Below are 15,892 nucleotides of genomic sequence, written 5' to 3'. Positions count from 1 at the left end.
CCAGGCCGTATGACTCGGCTCATTAAAGAATATGGGAGTTTTGCTTCTAATGGCCGCCAAGTTGCATTGTTTATTGTTGAGGACTCGGCTGTTAGAAATGCTGCTGCGGTGTTCATTATTCAAAACGGGGGACGGCTGGACCCTAGAACCCTCTCTTCTCCCCCCGCCCCCCTCCCCCCCAACCAGACAGTACCTTGGGACACAGTTTTGGGAGACCTCTGATCCTCCCCTTGCCTCTGTTTGTCGTAATTGGCTAATTTAAATGGGGCTGTTGTTAACGGCGCTTTCCCCTCAGGCGTGCTGTTCTGAATATCGGTTTTATAAGCTGCGCTGGGCTGTCGAGGCTCCTCGGTATATTAAATATCTCTGAAGTGCAGCGGTAAAAAAAAAAACTGAAGGGGGGTACTGAAGAGTGGGTGAAGCTCGCAGGCTGTGAGACGTTTGCCAACTTTATCCTGAGGAAAATAGCCGAGGCATGCTCAAAAAGACACTAGAAGTCACTAAACTGTGTCATATATTACTTGGTGTATTTATGACATCATCACTTACTTATGTGGATTGCGTACTTATTTGGATTTTTGGAAGGTTGCCTAGAAAAATATATTATGGGTGTATTTTATATTATGTCACTAGATTTGTTGCCCCCCCCCCCTTTTTTTTTATGGAGTTGCTAAAAGTATCTGAAAATTAATTAAGTCTATAGAGACAAAGTCGCTAATCTGACAACACGGCAATGAATCCACACACAGAAATGCATATCCAGCCTCTACCAGCTCTTTTTATCTCTGTGAGAATGGGGATGGGTGGGGAGGTGTCCACCGGGGAGAGAGAGAGAGAGAGGGAGAGAGAGAATGAGAGGGAGAGAGAGAGAGGGAGGGAGAGAGAGGGGAGGAGAGAGAGAGAGAGAGGGAGGAAGAGAGAGGGAGTGAGAGAGGTGTCCACCTGAGCTCAGAATGTGCCGCGCATTAGAATACAGGCTGGTGATTACCGGGGAACGCGCCTCGGTTACGGAATAAAGAAACAGGCTTTTAGCTTCCTGTAGCCGCAGGGCATGAGTCAAAGCCGCTCCCTTCTCAGGGGCCGGTGAATTCCACATGTGCAGATGCAGCCGGAGGGCCCTGGAAGACACGGCCAACGGATGAGGGTGGATGGGTTTGGTGGGGGAGGCAGGGGGGGTGGGGGGGGGATTTTGGGTAGGGGAGCGGGTTCTGGAGAAGATGGAGGAAGAAGGTAACCAAAGTATTGCCTAGAGAGAAAGAGAGAGCGAGAGAGATGTGAGCTAGAGAGACAGAGAAAGAGAGCGAGAGAGATGTGAGATAGAAAGAGCGAGTGAGATATGTGAGAGAGAGAGAAAGAGAGCGAGAGAGATGTAAGAGAGAAAGAGAGAGAGATGTGAGATAGAGAGAGAGAGAGACCAGAGAAAAGGCGTGTGCTGTTGCCTGGGGAAGGTCTTAGCGTCATTATGATTAAGGTAGCGGCTGAGGCCTGCGATGGCCTTTCATTTATTCATGACCCACCTGCAGAGACGAGACCAGGGGAGAGAAAGAAAAGACCTGCCAATTACCTATAAAGATTTTTCATTTTTTAATTTCAGCATGCATAGGAAGGCCCTAGTGAGTGTTTAATAGCCATGCGGTTGAAAGCACTAATACCATGCGGTTTGACCACAGGTGATCATTTATCTGTCGACGAGGAAAGGCAAAGCCTTTGGCCGACACCTGCCAGCAATCACCGATATTTCATGTAATCAGAGCTGCTTCCTAATCACTTAAACATCTTTTCAAATTTAAAAAATCTTTTTTCATTTAACTACTTTTTAAAAGAAGAGTCAGACTGAATATCAGATTAATATTTTAGAAATTATAGGGAGTATATGTTTTTAATGGAGGCATTGACGTTTTTTTTTTTTCAAAATACAGAAGTGAAAACCCAAAGCCCTCTCTCTCTCTCTCTCTCTCTCTCTCTCTCTCTCTCTCCTTCTCTTTCTCTCTCTTTCTTCCCAAATGTAGTCCTCTGCTTTTGTTCATTTTGCTGCACTGAATTATTAAAAGGCTCAGATCGAGCTTGGCAATTAGTCAGACAATTAAAATCTCATCAGGTCCTTGTCCGTGCTGCCTTCAGTCATTTCTCTCTGTGCTGTTATCTCTCTCCATCCCTCCATCTCCTGGCTCCCTCTGTTCTCCATTCATCATAACTGACGTGTCTGAGCTCCCGGGTCTAATGAAACGCAGGCAGACAGGGGCCATGTTGGGCAGCGGGGCCCTTGGGCCCTCTGGCGAGAACCCAAAAGGCACTCCTTATGAAGCCTTCAAAATGGCTCTCGCCTTGTTCAGCAGAAGTGTAAACAAGATGTTATATTCACAGGCATGTGCATTGTCCTCCCTCACTCCCCCCCTCTCCTTCTTTCTCCTTCCCCCTTTCTTCCTTTCTCTCCCTCCGTCTCTGCTTTGTGTGGTCCTGTGTCTCTATCAGTGTGAGTCCCATTGTAATTGTGTGGCACCGTAGATTGTTTCCGTCTGTATTTACCTGCCAATCTCAGTAAGCAGGGAGAAAAGATTTTGATGTGAAGCTGTGTGTGTGCGTCTGTGTGTGTGTACGTCTGTGTGTGCGTCAGTCTTGAAAGCCGCCTCGACAGAGAGGCTCCCCTGATACGGTTGTGGAAAATGCGGCGGAAGCAAGGCTAAACGATAAGGCCAAGTTTTTCAAACTGAATAGAAAGTTTGCGAAAGAAAAAATTACGCAGCCAGGGGATAAATTGCACAGTGAGTGGCAAGACGAAAACACAAACAGTGGAGAACATGAGAACAGCGGGCCCCCCCCCCCTCCCCCCATGGCCGTGAGGAAATGCCATTACAGACCCAAAACATTTATAAATGGCTGTTTGTGCCGGGAAGAAATGAAATAAAGTAAGATGTGGGTGGAGCCATTAATAATGGCTGAAAGAGTTTGGAGGATCTAGCAGAGGGGAGCAACACATTCTCCTCTGAAATGATCGATGTCAACCTGCTGCTTCTTTTCACTCTGCAGTCCACCAGATAACCACAGGGCCAAACATGACCCTATCCTGAGTTTAATAGCACTGAGAACCCCTGAAAGTCAGCTTGAAATCTGAAAGTTTCTTTGGAGTTTTTTTGGAGTGACTCTACCATAAGAAAAGGTTAAACATGTGTGCCCTTTTTTATATTTTTATAGGAAGTGGTGCACCATCAGGGTACTCTAAAGATTGATTATGACTTCTGATTTCATAATTGCAGGGTTCAAAACAACTCATAAGACAAAGTTAACTGCCACATCTATTATAGCAAAAATAGATATTATGATTTGTGTTTTTGTAGCAAAAACAGAAATATAGTCTTTCTGGGCTGCAAATTCAGAAGCCAGTTATTCACCAATGGATTGTTGAGCGATAGGTTATTTCTAGATGAAAAATACTGAGTAGGGTTTAAAATTCAGCGAAGAGCCTTTATCACAGGGGATCTGGAAAGGGTGAGTCATTTTTGACACTGTGGAATTGGGGTGCCTGCAAAATACGGTTAATCTCACACTGACATTCACTTGGAGGAGGACATTTCACGTGTAGCTTGTGTAGGCTGATGGCTGTGGACTCGATTGAGGGGGTTGCCAGTGCAGACTGAATGACAGACATCCCCCCCGATGTGTGTGTGTGTGTGTGTGTGTGTGCGCGCAGGCTGACTGTAATAAGCTTTAATAATTGCACTCTTACACACTCTCAGTGAGCAGGTGTAGGGGCCTTCCTTTGGTAGTGGTGTCATAAAGTTTACAACCACCAACACACGTTCTCAATTCCAGCGGGCCACAGTCCCTTCTCTGCATCCTTTAGGGTACGGGAAGGGTTGAAAGACAAATTCACCTCAGACATCTGTTCTCTTGACTTCTCTCTGTTACCCCCTCCCTCTCACATTTCTCTCAGGACTCAGACACTGAAATAATGCATAAAGCATGGGATGTTTCCTGAGAAAGCAAGTTCAGATTATATTCATGTCTGATGTCATTTTGCTTGTCTCAGTGCGACTGCTGCAATGGTCTAATTCCCACAGCAGTGTACCTAGGATTTAATAACCGTCATGGAACCTAGGGAAAACTATGGAAACCAGCCCCTGTGAAGCCGCCTGTCCCTCATTGACTACCACCCACCACATGAGGAGCTATATCTCTAAATCCTCAGTGGCTAATTCTGGATTTTGGACTTTTTGGAGTTTGGACCTTCTTTGGATTGAGATCAAAGGCCTGGTTTTTGCTCTTAAGCAGGGGAAACCAAGTGATCTGGGAGCTTCTGCGTCATTTGGTTAATATTTTATTATACTGTAGTACATTTGCAATACTGTTCTTTATTGTTTAATTGGGAATGTAATTGGCTTTAACTACCCTGCCTTGCAAAATAAATGGTTGAAACTTGATCTGTGTGGTCTCGCTTACTGAAGACTCTGTTATAGCTACAGGTAATGCGTGAAACACCCCCCTTCGACCTGGTCTAGGGAGGATGCACATTTATGATTATTGTATCATAGAGTATAGCACACCTTTGTCTTTAAATCACTGTCCTCTGCGTGGCAGTTTATTCGTGTTGAGAACGGGGATAGCTATTGCTGGCCTTGGGTCCCTGAGCCACTATCGGATATACCTTAAGAAGTAGCTATTCCTGTGACCCCTCAAATGACGGCAGATATCTAGCCAGCCTGTGAGTCATGCACATAACAGCTGATGTGACATGTGGTGGGACCAGCAGATAAGATTTCAGAGAGAAAGTTACGGTACAGGTTTCCTTTAGCAATCAAGTTTAAATGATAAATAATCTACAAAAATTCAATGTAAATTACATTGGAGTCAGATTGAACTAAGATTAATAATATATAGGCACTATTTTGGAGATACTTGGTCAATACCACAATAAAGCAGAAGTCAGAGTGATACTAATTTCTTACTTGGTTCAGTTATTGGCTGATCTAGTCTCTCAACATAGTGGTCACATATTTAACCATGCAAACTTCTTTTCAGCAACGTCAGAAGGACAATAACGCAAATACCTTCACCCTAGCTAAATCCATCGTTGGGTTAGCACGGGGCTTACAAGTGTGTGTTTGTGTATGTGTGTGTGTGTGTGTGTGAGCACGTATGCGTGTGTTTTTCTGTGTGTGTGTGTGTGTGTGTGTGTGTGTGTGTGTGTAAGGGTGTGTAAGGGTGTGTCTGGGGAATGAGAACATGAACAGACTCATTTATATGTGTGAACTGGCAGGGTATATGAATATGTATGACCAGAATAATCCCGTACAGGCCTTGTGCAACAGATGGTTTTCATGATTTACCAGGCATAAATTTGCAAATGACTCACATTTTATGTGCTGGTTTTATTTAACCGGGAGCAAAGCAGCTTGTAGGATGTTGTTCCGCACCTTTAATTTTCCTGCTAAACTGTGTCCTAATGTGTGAAAAATGGCCCTGTCTCAGAATCCTGAAAGTGTTCAGTACTCTCAGCACCCTGCCAGTATACAGTGTAGTCTTAACCCTGCCAGTATACTGTACTCTCAGCACCTTGCCAGTATTCAGTAGTCTTAAACCTGCCAGTATACAGTACTCTCAGCACCCTTCCAGTGTTCAGTAGTCTTAACTCTGCCAGTATACAGTACTCTCAGCACCCTACCAGTGTTCAGTAATCTTAACCCTGCAAGTATACAGTACTCTCAGCACCCTGCCAGTGTTCAGTAGTCTCAGCACCCTGCCAGTGTTCAGTAGTCTCAGCACCCTGCCAGTGTTCAGTAGTCTCAGCACCCTGCCAGTGTTCAGTTGTCTTAACCCTGCCAGTATACAGTACTCTCAGCACCCTGCCAGTGTTCAGTAGTCTCAGCACCCTGCCAGTGTTCAGTAGTCTTCACACCCTGCCAGTGTATAGTAGTCCCCACCCCGGTCCATGATCACATCCCAGGGGAGGCTCTCTTCAGGTATGGACTGAATAGAGAGGTGGTGACAAGGCCTGCTCCCTGGCCCTCAGTGTTAGGCCTGAGCTCACATATGCCAGGACACACAGTGCCACCTTTCCGCACACCATATTCTGAAATTAAATATCTCTCCCTCTCTCTCACCCCCTCCCGTTCTCCCTCTCTCTCTCTCTCCCCAGCCTCATGGCCTCCAGACGATACTACTTTGAGATTTTGCACAAACAAGATGACAAGGGTTCAGACCACGTGGAGGCGGGGGTAAGTGCCGGGGGGGCGGAAGGGGGAGGCGAGCTCTGTGTACGTATGGCTTTCCCCGGGAAGGGAGCGCGCCGAGTGTTAGCACTGGAAACCGGCCAAGCCGTTTCCCCGGAATGGCTACCGCCGCATAAATCAGGCCGCGCTCTTTTCCGTGGCCCTCTCCGTGAATGGCTGCTTGTTTTATCCCGTGGCCTGGAATGAATGGGCCCCAGTCAGGACGCAGGACTTGCTTCTGCCTTTTAGAGTCTCTGTGGTGGGCCTTCCAGCCCGCGGGTGTTTTATATGCAGTGACGGATACGCTCTAGATTGCAGGCGAATGGGGGGGGGGGGAAAGCTGAACGCTTGGCCTCTTCCCGTCTCTGTTGTTTTGTGTGTTCTTGCGTAACAAACCAGAATTAGGGGGAAAATGATAAGGAGGATTTTTAAGAAGGAGAATGAGTAAGACTGAACTCCCAAAATACACGTCTGGGCTGTTTTAAATAAAACATGAGACGCGCTGTCTGATCTATGACCTGCAGCTGCATATCTCTCTCTGTCTCTCTGTCTCTCTCTCACTCCCCCTCTCTCTCATAATATAAGTGCGTGTCTATTAATATTAGATGATTATCAATGTCCTGCAATGCAGACTGCTTGAAATACGGTCTTATTCTGTGGTCCTTTCAGTGCGCATTTAAAAAAACCTGTTGGCATTCCCATTGCCAAATAGATGCTATGGCCCCATTTGTACTTGTACTTGACATACATCCTTTTTCCTGACAAGTTCAATGTGTGATGCATTCCATGACTGTCGTCTGTAGGTAAGAAATTGAATACGGGCTGGATTTGTCCTAATCTCATCTAAACCACTTCTGGAGATAGACTGGTTCGCATTCTGCTGGTATTGGATTTGAATGTAAATCTTCCAGAGAACGCCTTGTCCTGTCACCAACATCCTACTGAGAAATAGCATCCCATTATAAGCTAGCCAGAGTCGGCCGACACTCGTTGTAGAGCTGGTTATCAGGTAGGATTGAACACCGTGCGCAATGAATGCAATCTCGGCCCAAACACGCAGAATCAGAATGTAGAGCATGCATTCAATTGTGTGTGAATGGACGGCTATGCGTGCTGGAACCCCTAGAGGCTGGCTGTCTCTGTATGTAGAAGACAGGATGAAAGGCACTCGGTGGTCGTACTGTTAGTAAAGTTATAGCACCGCACTGAAACTGTGCTCAAGGCTAGTGCCATGGCACTTACAAAGACAATTCAGCATTCTTCCAGTTTCTTATGGAAACGAGGCTAGAACCGGCCTTTCTGTGAGACTGGTTTCATGTGATTTACACACACAGCCTTTGGGATGTAGCGGGTGTTTAATTCTTTTTTTTTTTGCTTGTTGTTTATTTAGGGAGCCGGGCCGGACACAGTCGGTTATTATTAAATCCATTATGATTGTTATTGTCCTCACAGTTGCTGTGGTTATTATTCCCCGGTTATAAAGCTGCCCTTCGTATTCATTTGTTTTTGGTATTTACTGCTGAAGCAGAAGAGGAAATTATATTAAAGACGACCTCAATTTGCTCTGAGAGAAGGCTCTAATGAAGCAGGCAGGTCGGCGCTGTAAATCAAGGGGCCGACAGCGCCCTCATTCACATGTAGCAACGGCAGCCGAGCCGAACCTTGTCAGAAATGGGATATTTACAGCGACGGGTCTATTAGCCGGCTGCCCTGATCGGCGCATGAGGCCAGGATGGGGAAAGTTATCGCCGTCGAGCCGCCTCCTCCGAATTTCCCCAAAGCTTTCGTGTCATGATTAGATTAGGACGGACGCGGCCACGCGGGATGATGATGGTTTAAAAACGTCTGCGCCGTTTTTTCATGATGGGGAGAAAAAAATGGAAGGGTTTGGAAGAAAAATGACATGGGGAAACTAAGGCGGTGTTTCTAGGTGGCTATACTGGAAATACTGTTTCTCCACTGGACTCATTCCAGCCCTTTACATGCATGAGCGGATGAATGTGGGACTGAGAGTGAGAAATGTTTGACATGGAAGGAGGCTCATAACAAACACATTGCTGTGTGTGTGTGTGTGTGTGTGTGTTAGTGTGTGTGCGCATGTGTGTGTGCACGTGTGTGTGTGTGCGCGTGTGTGTGTGCACGTGTGTGTGTGCGCGTGTGTGGGTGTGTGTGTGTTAGTGTGTGTGCGCATGTGTGTGTGCGCGTGTGTGTGTGTGTGGGGCTGAATTACAGGGTTGTTTATGTGTTGGCTGGGCCGTGAATGCTGGCCTTGTGTTGGAGGTGAAGAGGTGGCTGGGCTGTAATCCCTGCTTTGGCGGCTCGTCTGTCTGGTGATGTCAGTGGGCACCTGCACCCCACCAGAACCTCTTACAAAAGAAACATTCACCCCAAGTTCAGTTATGCTTTCAGAGACTTTTCATTGTCTTATCATTTTAAAATCAGTCATATAATCACAGGGGTATTTCAAGTCCTGAACCTGATGGAGTGTACAAAAACATTTTTGGGAGCTATTGGTAAAATACGTCATGGGAATTGTATTATAATGCCACATTGGAAAGTTGTATTTGCTGTATAGCATGCCAAAATTGAAAAAAAACCCCACAAAAAAACAAATTTGATTTAAAGCTTTTGAAAGGGACCAAGCTATATTTTGGTAGATATTATTGCCGCAGTAAACATAACTGACTACATACACATTTAAGGAGATCGGGTGAATATTTATTTGTAAAGAAGATGCTCAGGTTGTTTCTGTCTCTGCGAGACAGCACAGAAAGGGTGGATCGATCGCACCTTCCCCACACGAAACCAGACCTATGGCGGAGTGGGGAGATTCTGCACTTACGCCCGGAAAGTGAGGGAAAAAAGAAAAGAAGGCTCTAAATTGCCCTTGACAGCTTTACGGAGAGTCGGTGATGGTGAATTAACACGTTTACATTTAACGGACCGGTTTTATTCCCCTCAATCCTGTTCACCAAATAGCACGGGAGGGGCCTGCTTCCTGTATACACAACACAGACAGGGGAGGGCCCTGCTTCCTGTACACGAGGCACAGACAGGGGAGGGCCCTGCTTCCTGTACACAAGGCACAGACAGGCAGGGGAGGGCCCTGCTTCCTGTACACGAGGCACAGACAGACAGGGGAGTCCCTGCTTCCTGTACACAAGGCACAGACAGGAGAGGGCCCGTTTATGCATTAGGTGCTGCCACTTGATTGGCTATTAAATTAGATATTTGCATTAACAAGCTGGTGTATAGGTCTACCTAATAAAGTGATCACTGAGTGCATTTCCAAGCATATTGATAACAACAATCAATCATAGTAACAATATGAAAAAACTCTCATACTCTCACTTTCTCTCTGTCACATGCTAACTCGCACACACACACATACACACTCTTTCTCCCATCTGTCAGTTCTCCATGATGAGTCCCTGAGGTCTGATTGGATAATTCCGGAGAATAGTCTTCATCACCCCCATCCTTCTTCATTCCTCTTCAGCGTTGCTGTGGGCCATTCCATATCCCCACCCCCAAATCTTATTGGATACCGAGCTCATGAGTTTTCTTCACACATTGCATCTTCAAGCACTTAAGTACTGCGTAATAAGACAGTGCAGTTTGCTTGATACATTATTCAACCTGAAAAGGAATCCAACCTGAGCTTCCCTGTGCATGGCAGGATTGACTCCCGGGAGATCACTGCAACTTAATGTGATTTATGACTCAGGACCTGGGCTAAAATAGTACTACCATCATACATGAAGTTCATCCGTGCTGAGACCTTGGAGCAGCTGTTGTAGTGGCTCACAATAAAGTGTACCCTGTTAATTCAACGCAAGCACTAAAAGTTTTTAAGGGATGACATCAAGTGGATCCACAGTGGATCAAGAGTTTCTGTAAGGGTGAACATTTCCTGTGGAGTCACAGTCGGGTGGAGCTAAATGTAATCACAATAGTATTAGAGGCTATTGTGAAAGGTAGATGTTATTGTAATTGAACTAGCAGTGCTTAAATTGTACCGGCTATCAGCTGTGTATACTGGTGGTGGTGTTGTAGTTCAAGAGGAATTAAAGAGCCTGGCTTTTAACCAGAAGCTTTCTCAGTCGAATCCCCAGTGGTGCTGATATTGTACCCCCAGGCAAGGCACTTAACCTGAATTGCTTCAGGAAATAGCCTACAATATGTATGCAGTATAATATGCAAAATGAAAGCTGTATAAATATCCCCGGAGATGGATGTTTGGCCCATAAATTCTCTTAATGTATCATAAACCCATGTTATTGAGCATCTGATATGTATATATTATATATTATTCACTGCTTGGGCCGTACTGATTAATATATTAATGGACTAATGAACATATTAATGGTCTGATTAATGCACTAGTGGTTTGAACTGTCTTTTTAATGTGAAATTTTTGCATTGTAAATACATTATGCAGTTGCCCTTGTCTGGGGAAAGGGAAATAGTGCAAAATCAACAACATCTGGGCATTAGTGCAGCGTTTGCATGGACATTTTGCTTATAAGTATGATGCCGAGTGGAAGAGGGCCACAAAGCACAAAGCACAAAGCATTCTCAGGCAAAAGGGTATTAAAAAGTGCCTAAAAAGGTACAAATGCTTTTTGCTGGGGTGGTACCCTATATGTACATAAAATTGTTCCCAAGAAATACATAATTAACTTGTAGCCTGTGTGCTTTTTAAAGGTACTCATTATTAGTACCCAAATGAGAACATTGCATTTTCATGTTTGATCCTTAAAGAACAAAAAGGCTCCTCCACGATACCTTTACTTCTCAGAGCTAAGATTTTTCTATAAGGGCGGTGTGATTAGTTTAGTTTCACCTACAAGCAAACCGTCCTTTCATGGCAAATGTTAGTCAGCTAAATAGAACTGACGAAATCAAAATGGTGATGGGAAAACTTTACCCAAAACAATGACCCAGAGTAGGACTGGTGGCACATAACATTAAACAAACGTCTAGGTTTCAGGTAAACAGCAGTGAGCGCATCAGAAAGAACTTTTCAGTCGGGTTTGCATCAAATGCTTGTTCACCAATTAAAATGGTGGAGGACAGGGGCTGCAGTTGGACTGCAGGGAATATTTATAGTGATTTGCTATTAATATTTAATGAACGTGTTTCAAGTTTCCTGAACTCAACTGATTCATTTAACAAGTGAGGAAACAATTAAGTAATTTCTTTTAAAACTGCGACCTGAAAGTGCACAGTCTAGTGTTACTTGAACTCTAATTATGTGCAGGAGTTGATAGAACACTGAATGTTTTACTGTGTGCAGACCACATCGCCTACTGAAAACAAACGCGTAATACCCTGGGACGGTGATGGTATTTCTGTCCTCTGTCTCCCTTGCACTTTTGTGTCTCTGGACCTCGTTTTAGCTGGAGAAGATCTCCCTCTCAGGAACATCCAATCGCAGTCTCTTCTGGGTTCCTCTCATCCTTTGTAAAGTATTCTTTGTATAGGGCGGCCTGTAGTGTAGTGGTTAAGTTACTTGACTGGGACCCGCAAGGTTGGTGGTTCGATCCCCGGTGTAGCCACACTACGATCGACAGAGCCGTTGGGCCCTTGAGCAGGGCCCTTAACCCTGCATTGCTCCAGGGGAGGATTGTCTCCTGCTTAGTCTAATCAACTGTATATCGCTCTGGATAAGAGCGTCTGCCAAATTCCATGAATGTAAATGTAATGTAAAGTCATTTAAATTCTATCATCTATTCACCCACTCTCATATCCTTACCTGGTATTTCCTGCTCTTAACTATAAACACCCATACCGACCCAATCCTGCATCTTATAACCTGTTTATTCCTGTGGTTAACATAACTCCAACAACATGGCTGGCTTTTGCTCCCACAGAAAATATCCTTGGAATTGAAGATTGACAATTTGTTATCAGGTCCCATGGGAGAGACACTTAGAGGGTTGAACTTGTCTCAAGAACCAAATTGTCCATCCACATCCACATTTTGAATATTACCGTCCCTGGAGCAAGGCGCCTGTAATGTTTCTCTCCTCCTCTGCGTTTCATTGTTTTCACAAAATGGTATTTTTATTCTGATGGAGATTTTTACGATTAAGATTCATTCTGTCATCCCCAGGGGTAAATTTATCTTGGATACAATACCACTGCATAAACACATATACAAATACAAATACATATTACTGATGACAGATATAGAAAATAAACATTGCACGTGCGCTCATTATACACTCATATAGACTTTTTCCATTAAGTGCATTCATGACACATATGTAGTATATTGAAACTGGGCCCACATCCTACTTGCTCTTAAGGCATTTGATTGACAGGGGGGGAAAAAATATTTCTATCTGTTCAGATTGCAGAGGGTCAACATCTACCTCAGGGGCGATGCTCAAACTCAGATTGAACTTCATGGGAGGGTTCTGAGATGATTTTCCCGGCACTGTCTGATGATGACCGTAAACTCACAGACATAACTTTCACGGCTGTCTGAACCAGGTAAGCTCTTTGGGATTTGAGAGTTAGTGTTACATTTCCCAACCTGACTGCAGTGCGGTGAGGATTATACGGGAGTGTGCGTGTCTGGGGTTGCTCGCAGTCCAACGTCATCACCACTCAGTCATTTATTTATTTTTGAGCGATAAATAAATTAAACTCCCCCTTCCCAGAGTGAGAGTGAGAGTGTGAGAGTAACAGACAGAGAGAGAGAGAGTGTGAGTGAGAGAGAGAGAAAGAGAGAGTGAGTGTGAGAGAGAGAGAAAGAGAGAGTGAGAGAGAGAGAGAGAGAGAGGCATAGCAGAGCTGAGGGATGCTTTAATCGGCTTTTTAAATCGTAATCACCGTGGTCCATGTTTCTGAAATCCCTCTCTGTTTTAAAATAACCCCCCCCCCCCATTTCTTCCCCATCCTTCCTCCATTTTGGTGACAGGGCAAGCACCCATCTTTCTTCACCTGCCAGCACTGGAGTCCCTGACAGTTTGGTCCCCATGGCAATGATTCAATGATTTGTCAGGTGTGAAAAGGAATGCATTGAGAGTCAGCAGGACAATGCTGAAGTGCAGAAGTACAATCTTTGCCCGTTATTATCTCCATGGAGTCCCTCAGTTACTTGGTTGGAGAATTACGTTTTGTTAGAGCAAATTAGCACAGTATGCATAAGATGACAGTGTCCTTCCTGTGTGGCACTATGGGTAAATTATCCTTTTAGCTCATAGGGACCCGGCCTTGCAAGCTTTTTGAGTATGCACACTCCATGCCAAGACAGGCCTGCTCGAATGCTAGCCTGATGAAAGCAGCATGGAAACCTGTGGCCAAGAACCAGGACAAGATGAGAATTTATGGCTTGTCGGCAGGAAAATTGGATTTCAGCAAAAAAAAGGGAAAAAGAACAGCGGCGTTAGTCAGAGGATATTACACATTGGACGAGGGGAAGGCTTTCAGAAACTCCGATGGCCTTCTGCTGGATGCTTACAAATGAGAGCTTGATGAAATACAACAGGGCCCTACTCACCATTTTCTTCTCTGATTGGCCCAATCTATTCCTTTTCTCCAGACATTGATTTTCCTTCCTCTCTGCTGAATGTTCAGGGCCGCGGAATATCGCCCTGTTCCACCTGAGAGAGAACCTGCCCCCTACCTGAGACCCAGGGCTGCTCAGACACACCTGAAACACGCCCGAGGGATCCCCTTTCTTTGTAGTTTTGTCTTCTTCTGGTACTTTCCTCAAGATTCACAAATCACTGTCTGCCCAGATCTCATAAAGCCTGTGAGATCTCCACCTTTATCACGGCGACTGGTTTTATCCCAGGGAAAGCGGGAGGAGAAACAAATGTTTTGTGTTAACGCTTTCCGCTATTATATTATTGTGTCAGTGAGACAAAGGAATCACAACCTCTTTCTTATCTGATGTGCTGGTGCCACAAAAAGAATGCAAAGTAATCTGTATGGTTTAGCCTTCCGCTGTATATCTATGGTAGGTCACATGCAGTGTACCACAGACGTTCAGTCGATGATAGACATCTTCTCGGCCCTTTCGTGACTGAGTAAGAAGAAAAGTTATTTAGAGGCATCAAAAAACTAACTACATACAGGTCTGCTTCCGCAGTGTCAGCACACCATCCCAGTACAGGTGGCAGAATAATAAGCAAGTTATTCATATTTTATGAAGGTATCTACTTTATTAATGCACATGTACAATATGGTAGTATTCGTCTGCTGTTTTATTAATAGTATGTGAAAAAAGTTTAGCTGGCAGGTGCGCCTACATCTCATTCATACACTGTCTTATTAATAGTATGTGGAAAATGTTTGATCCGTACCTGCACTGCTTTCTAAAAAGGAATTTGGCTCCCGGGAAAAAGTAGTGCGCTGGTACATTTGCTTGCAGAGATGGGTCCATTTCCCCAAGCTTTCCCAATTGAAGTTATGAGTTTTTATGCTGTGGTCCTGTGCTGTTGGCTTCACTGTAACACCCGAGACTGGCTCTGTTGGCTGGGGAGGTGGAGGGAGTATAAGCTAGTATCTGCTATGCAGACCTGATGTGGGGTGGGGGTAACGTGTTTCATCAATGCCTGTGAAAGGCAGCCGTGACCTTGAGCGGGATGGGGAGTAGCAGCATGCTAATATCGCTGCTCACTCACCCGAGCACATGTGGGGCTCCCACTGCCTCCTGTGCGTGTGCGTGTGTGTGTGTGTGTGTGTTTATGAGCAGATGTGTGCTTGTGTATGTATTCATGTGTGTGTGTGTGTGTTTATGTGCAGATGTGTGCTTGTATATGTACTTATGTGTGTATGTGTATGTGTGTGTGTTTGTGCAGATATGTGTTGCTCAGTGTATTTATGGTTCAGGCCTTCAGTGTGGAAAATGACCTGTCTCCTTTGATTACCGCAAGGGTAACAAGAAGTGACGTGGTAATTGCACAATCTCTTTAAGAGAATTGTAGCCTGTCTGTCGGCACGCAGCAGAGAAAGCTAGGCGTATCGCTGAAAGCCTCAAGCCGCGTGGTTACGATTGCCATTCCGGGGCCTCGCAGGACAAGGCGAAAGACTTTTCGGGGATTGCCCGGCACGGGTCAGTTCTCCCGCGTGTTCAGGCTGACCTTGCGAAGGGCGAGTAAATGGGTCAGACTTCGGGCCCCGTGAGAAGGCCCCGCTGGATCTGATGCTCGCTGTCTGGCACTGAGAGCTCTATTCTACAGAATCGATGTCGCACGGCGCCTGGGCGCAGTCAGAGGCACAGCTTGTGGGCACGCTGGCCGCTGCGATCGAGCGTTTGTAGTTTGATGACCACAGGCGTGGTGTGCGCAGCACAAACTATGTGGTGCAGCTGGGAAATCAGTGGGATTATGGTAAATATAATATCAATTATCGTCGTCCTGGTCTGGGTGGCGGCGAAATTGACAACAACGTTATGGCGAGTCGCTCCAAAATTGCAGCATGCTGCTCAATTTTGACTGAGTCTCCGACAGTGGCTCTCGTGAAACGGCCAAATGGCTCAGGCGTGTCTAAATGCGTGATGAAGACACCAGTTCTCCAGTGCGACGGCTTGCAGTACGGCATGTGCCGGCTGGGATATTGAGCCCAGAGGCCCAGTCCATATGCGGCATTGACACTGCTGAATGTGGAACGAGCGTTCAGAACTTTCTGGAATGTGCCATGAGGAGTTATGTACGTGCATCTCTTTC

At 45.4% G+C, this 15,892-nt stretch overlaps 1 protein-coding gene across 1 annotated transcript in view; it reads left to right on the top strand.

Annotated features, from left to right (window-relative positions):
- b4galnt4a (beta-1,4-N-acetyl-galactosaminyl transferase 4a) overlaps positions 1-15,892 on the top strand; it is a 152,709-nt gene that overhangs the window by 116,136 nt on the left and 20,681 nt on the right. Inside the window, exon 9 of the mRNA XM_061222114.1 lies at positions 6,134-6,212. Coding sequence (XP_061078098.1) covers positions 6,134-6,212 — 79 coding nt within the window. The remainder of the gene's footprint in view (positions 1-6,133; positions 6,213-15,892) is intronic.

The sequence above is a fragment of the Conger conger genome, chromosome 15 (genome assembly GCF_963514075.1).
Source record: "Conger conger chromosome 15, fConCon1.1, whole genome shotgun sequence".
Lineage (NCBI taxonomy): Eukaryota > Metazoa > Chordata > Actinopteri > Anguilliformes > Congridae > Conger > Conger conger.
This window is presented reverse-complemented; position numbering and strand designations above follow the sequence as displayed.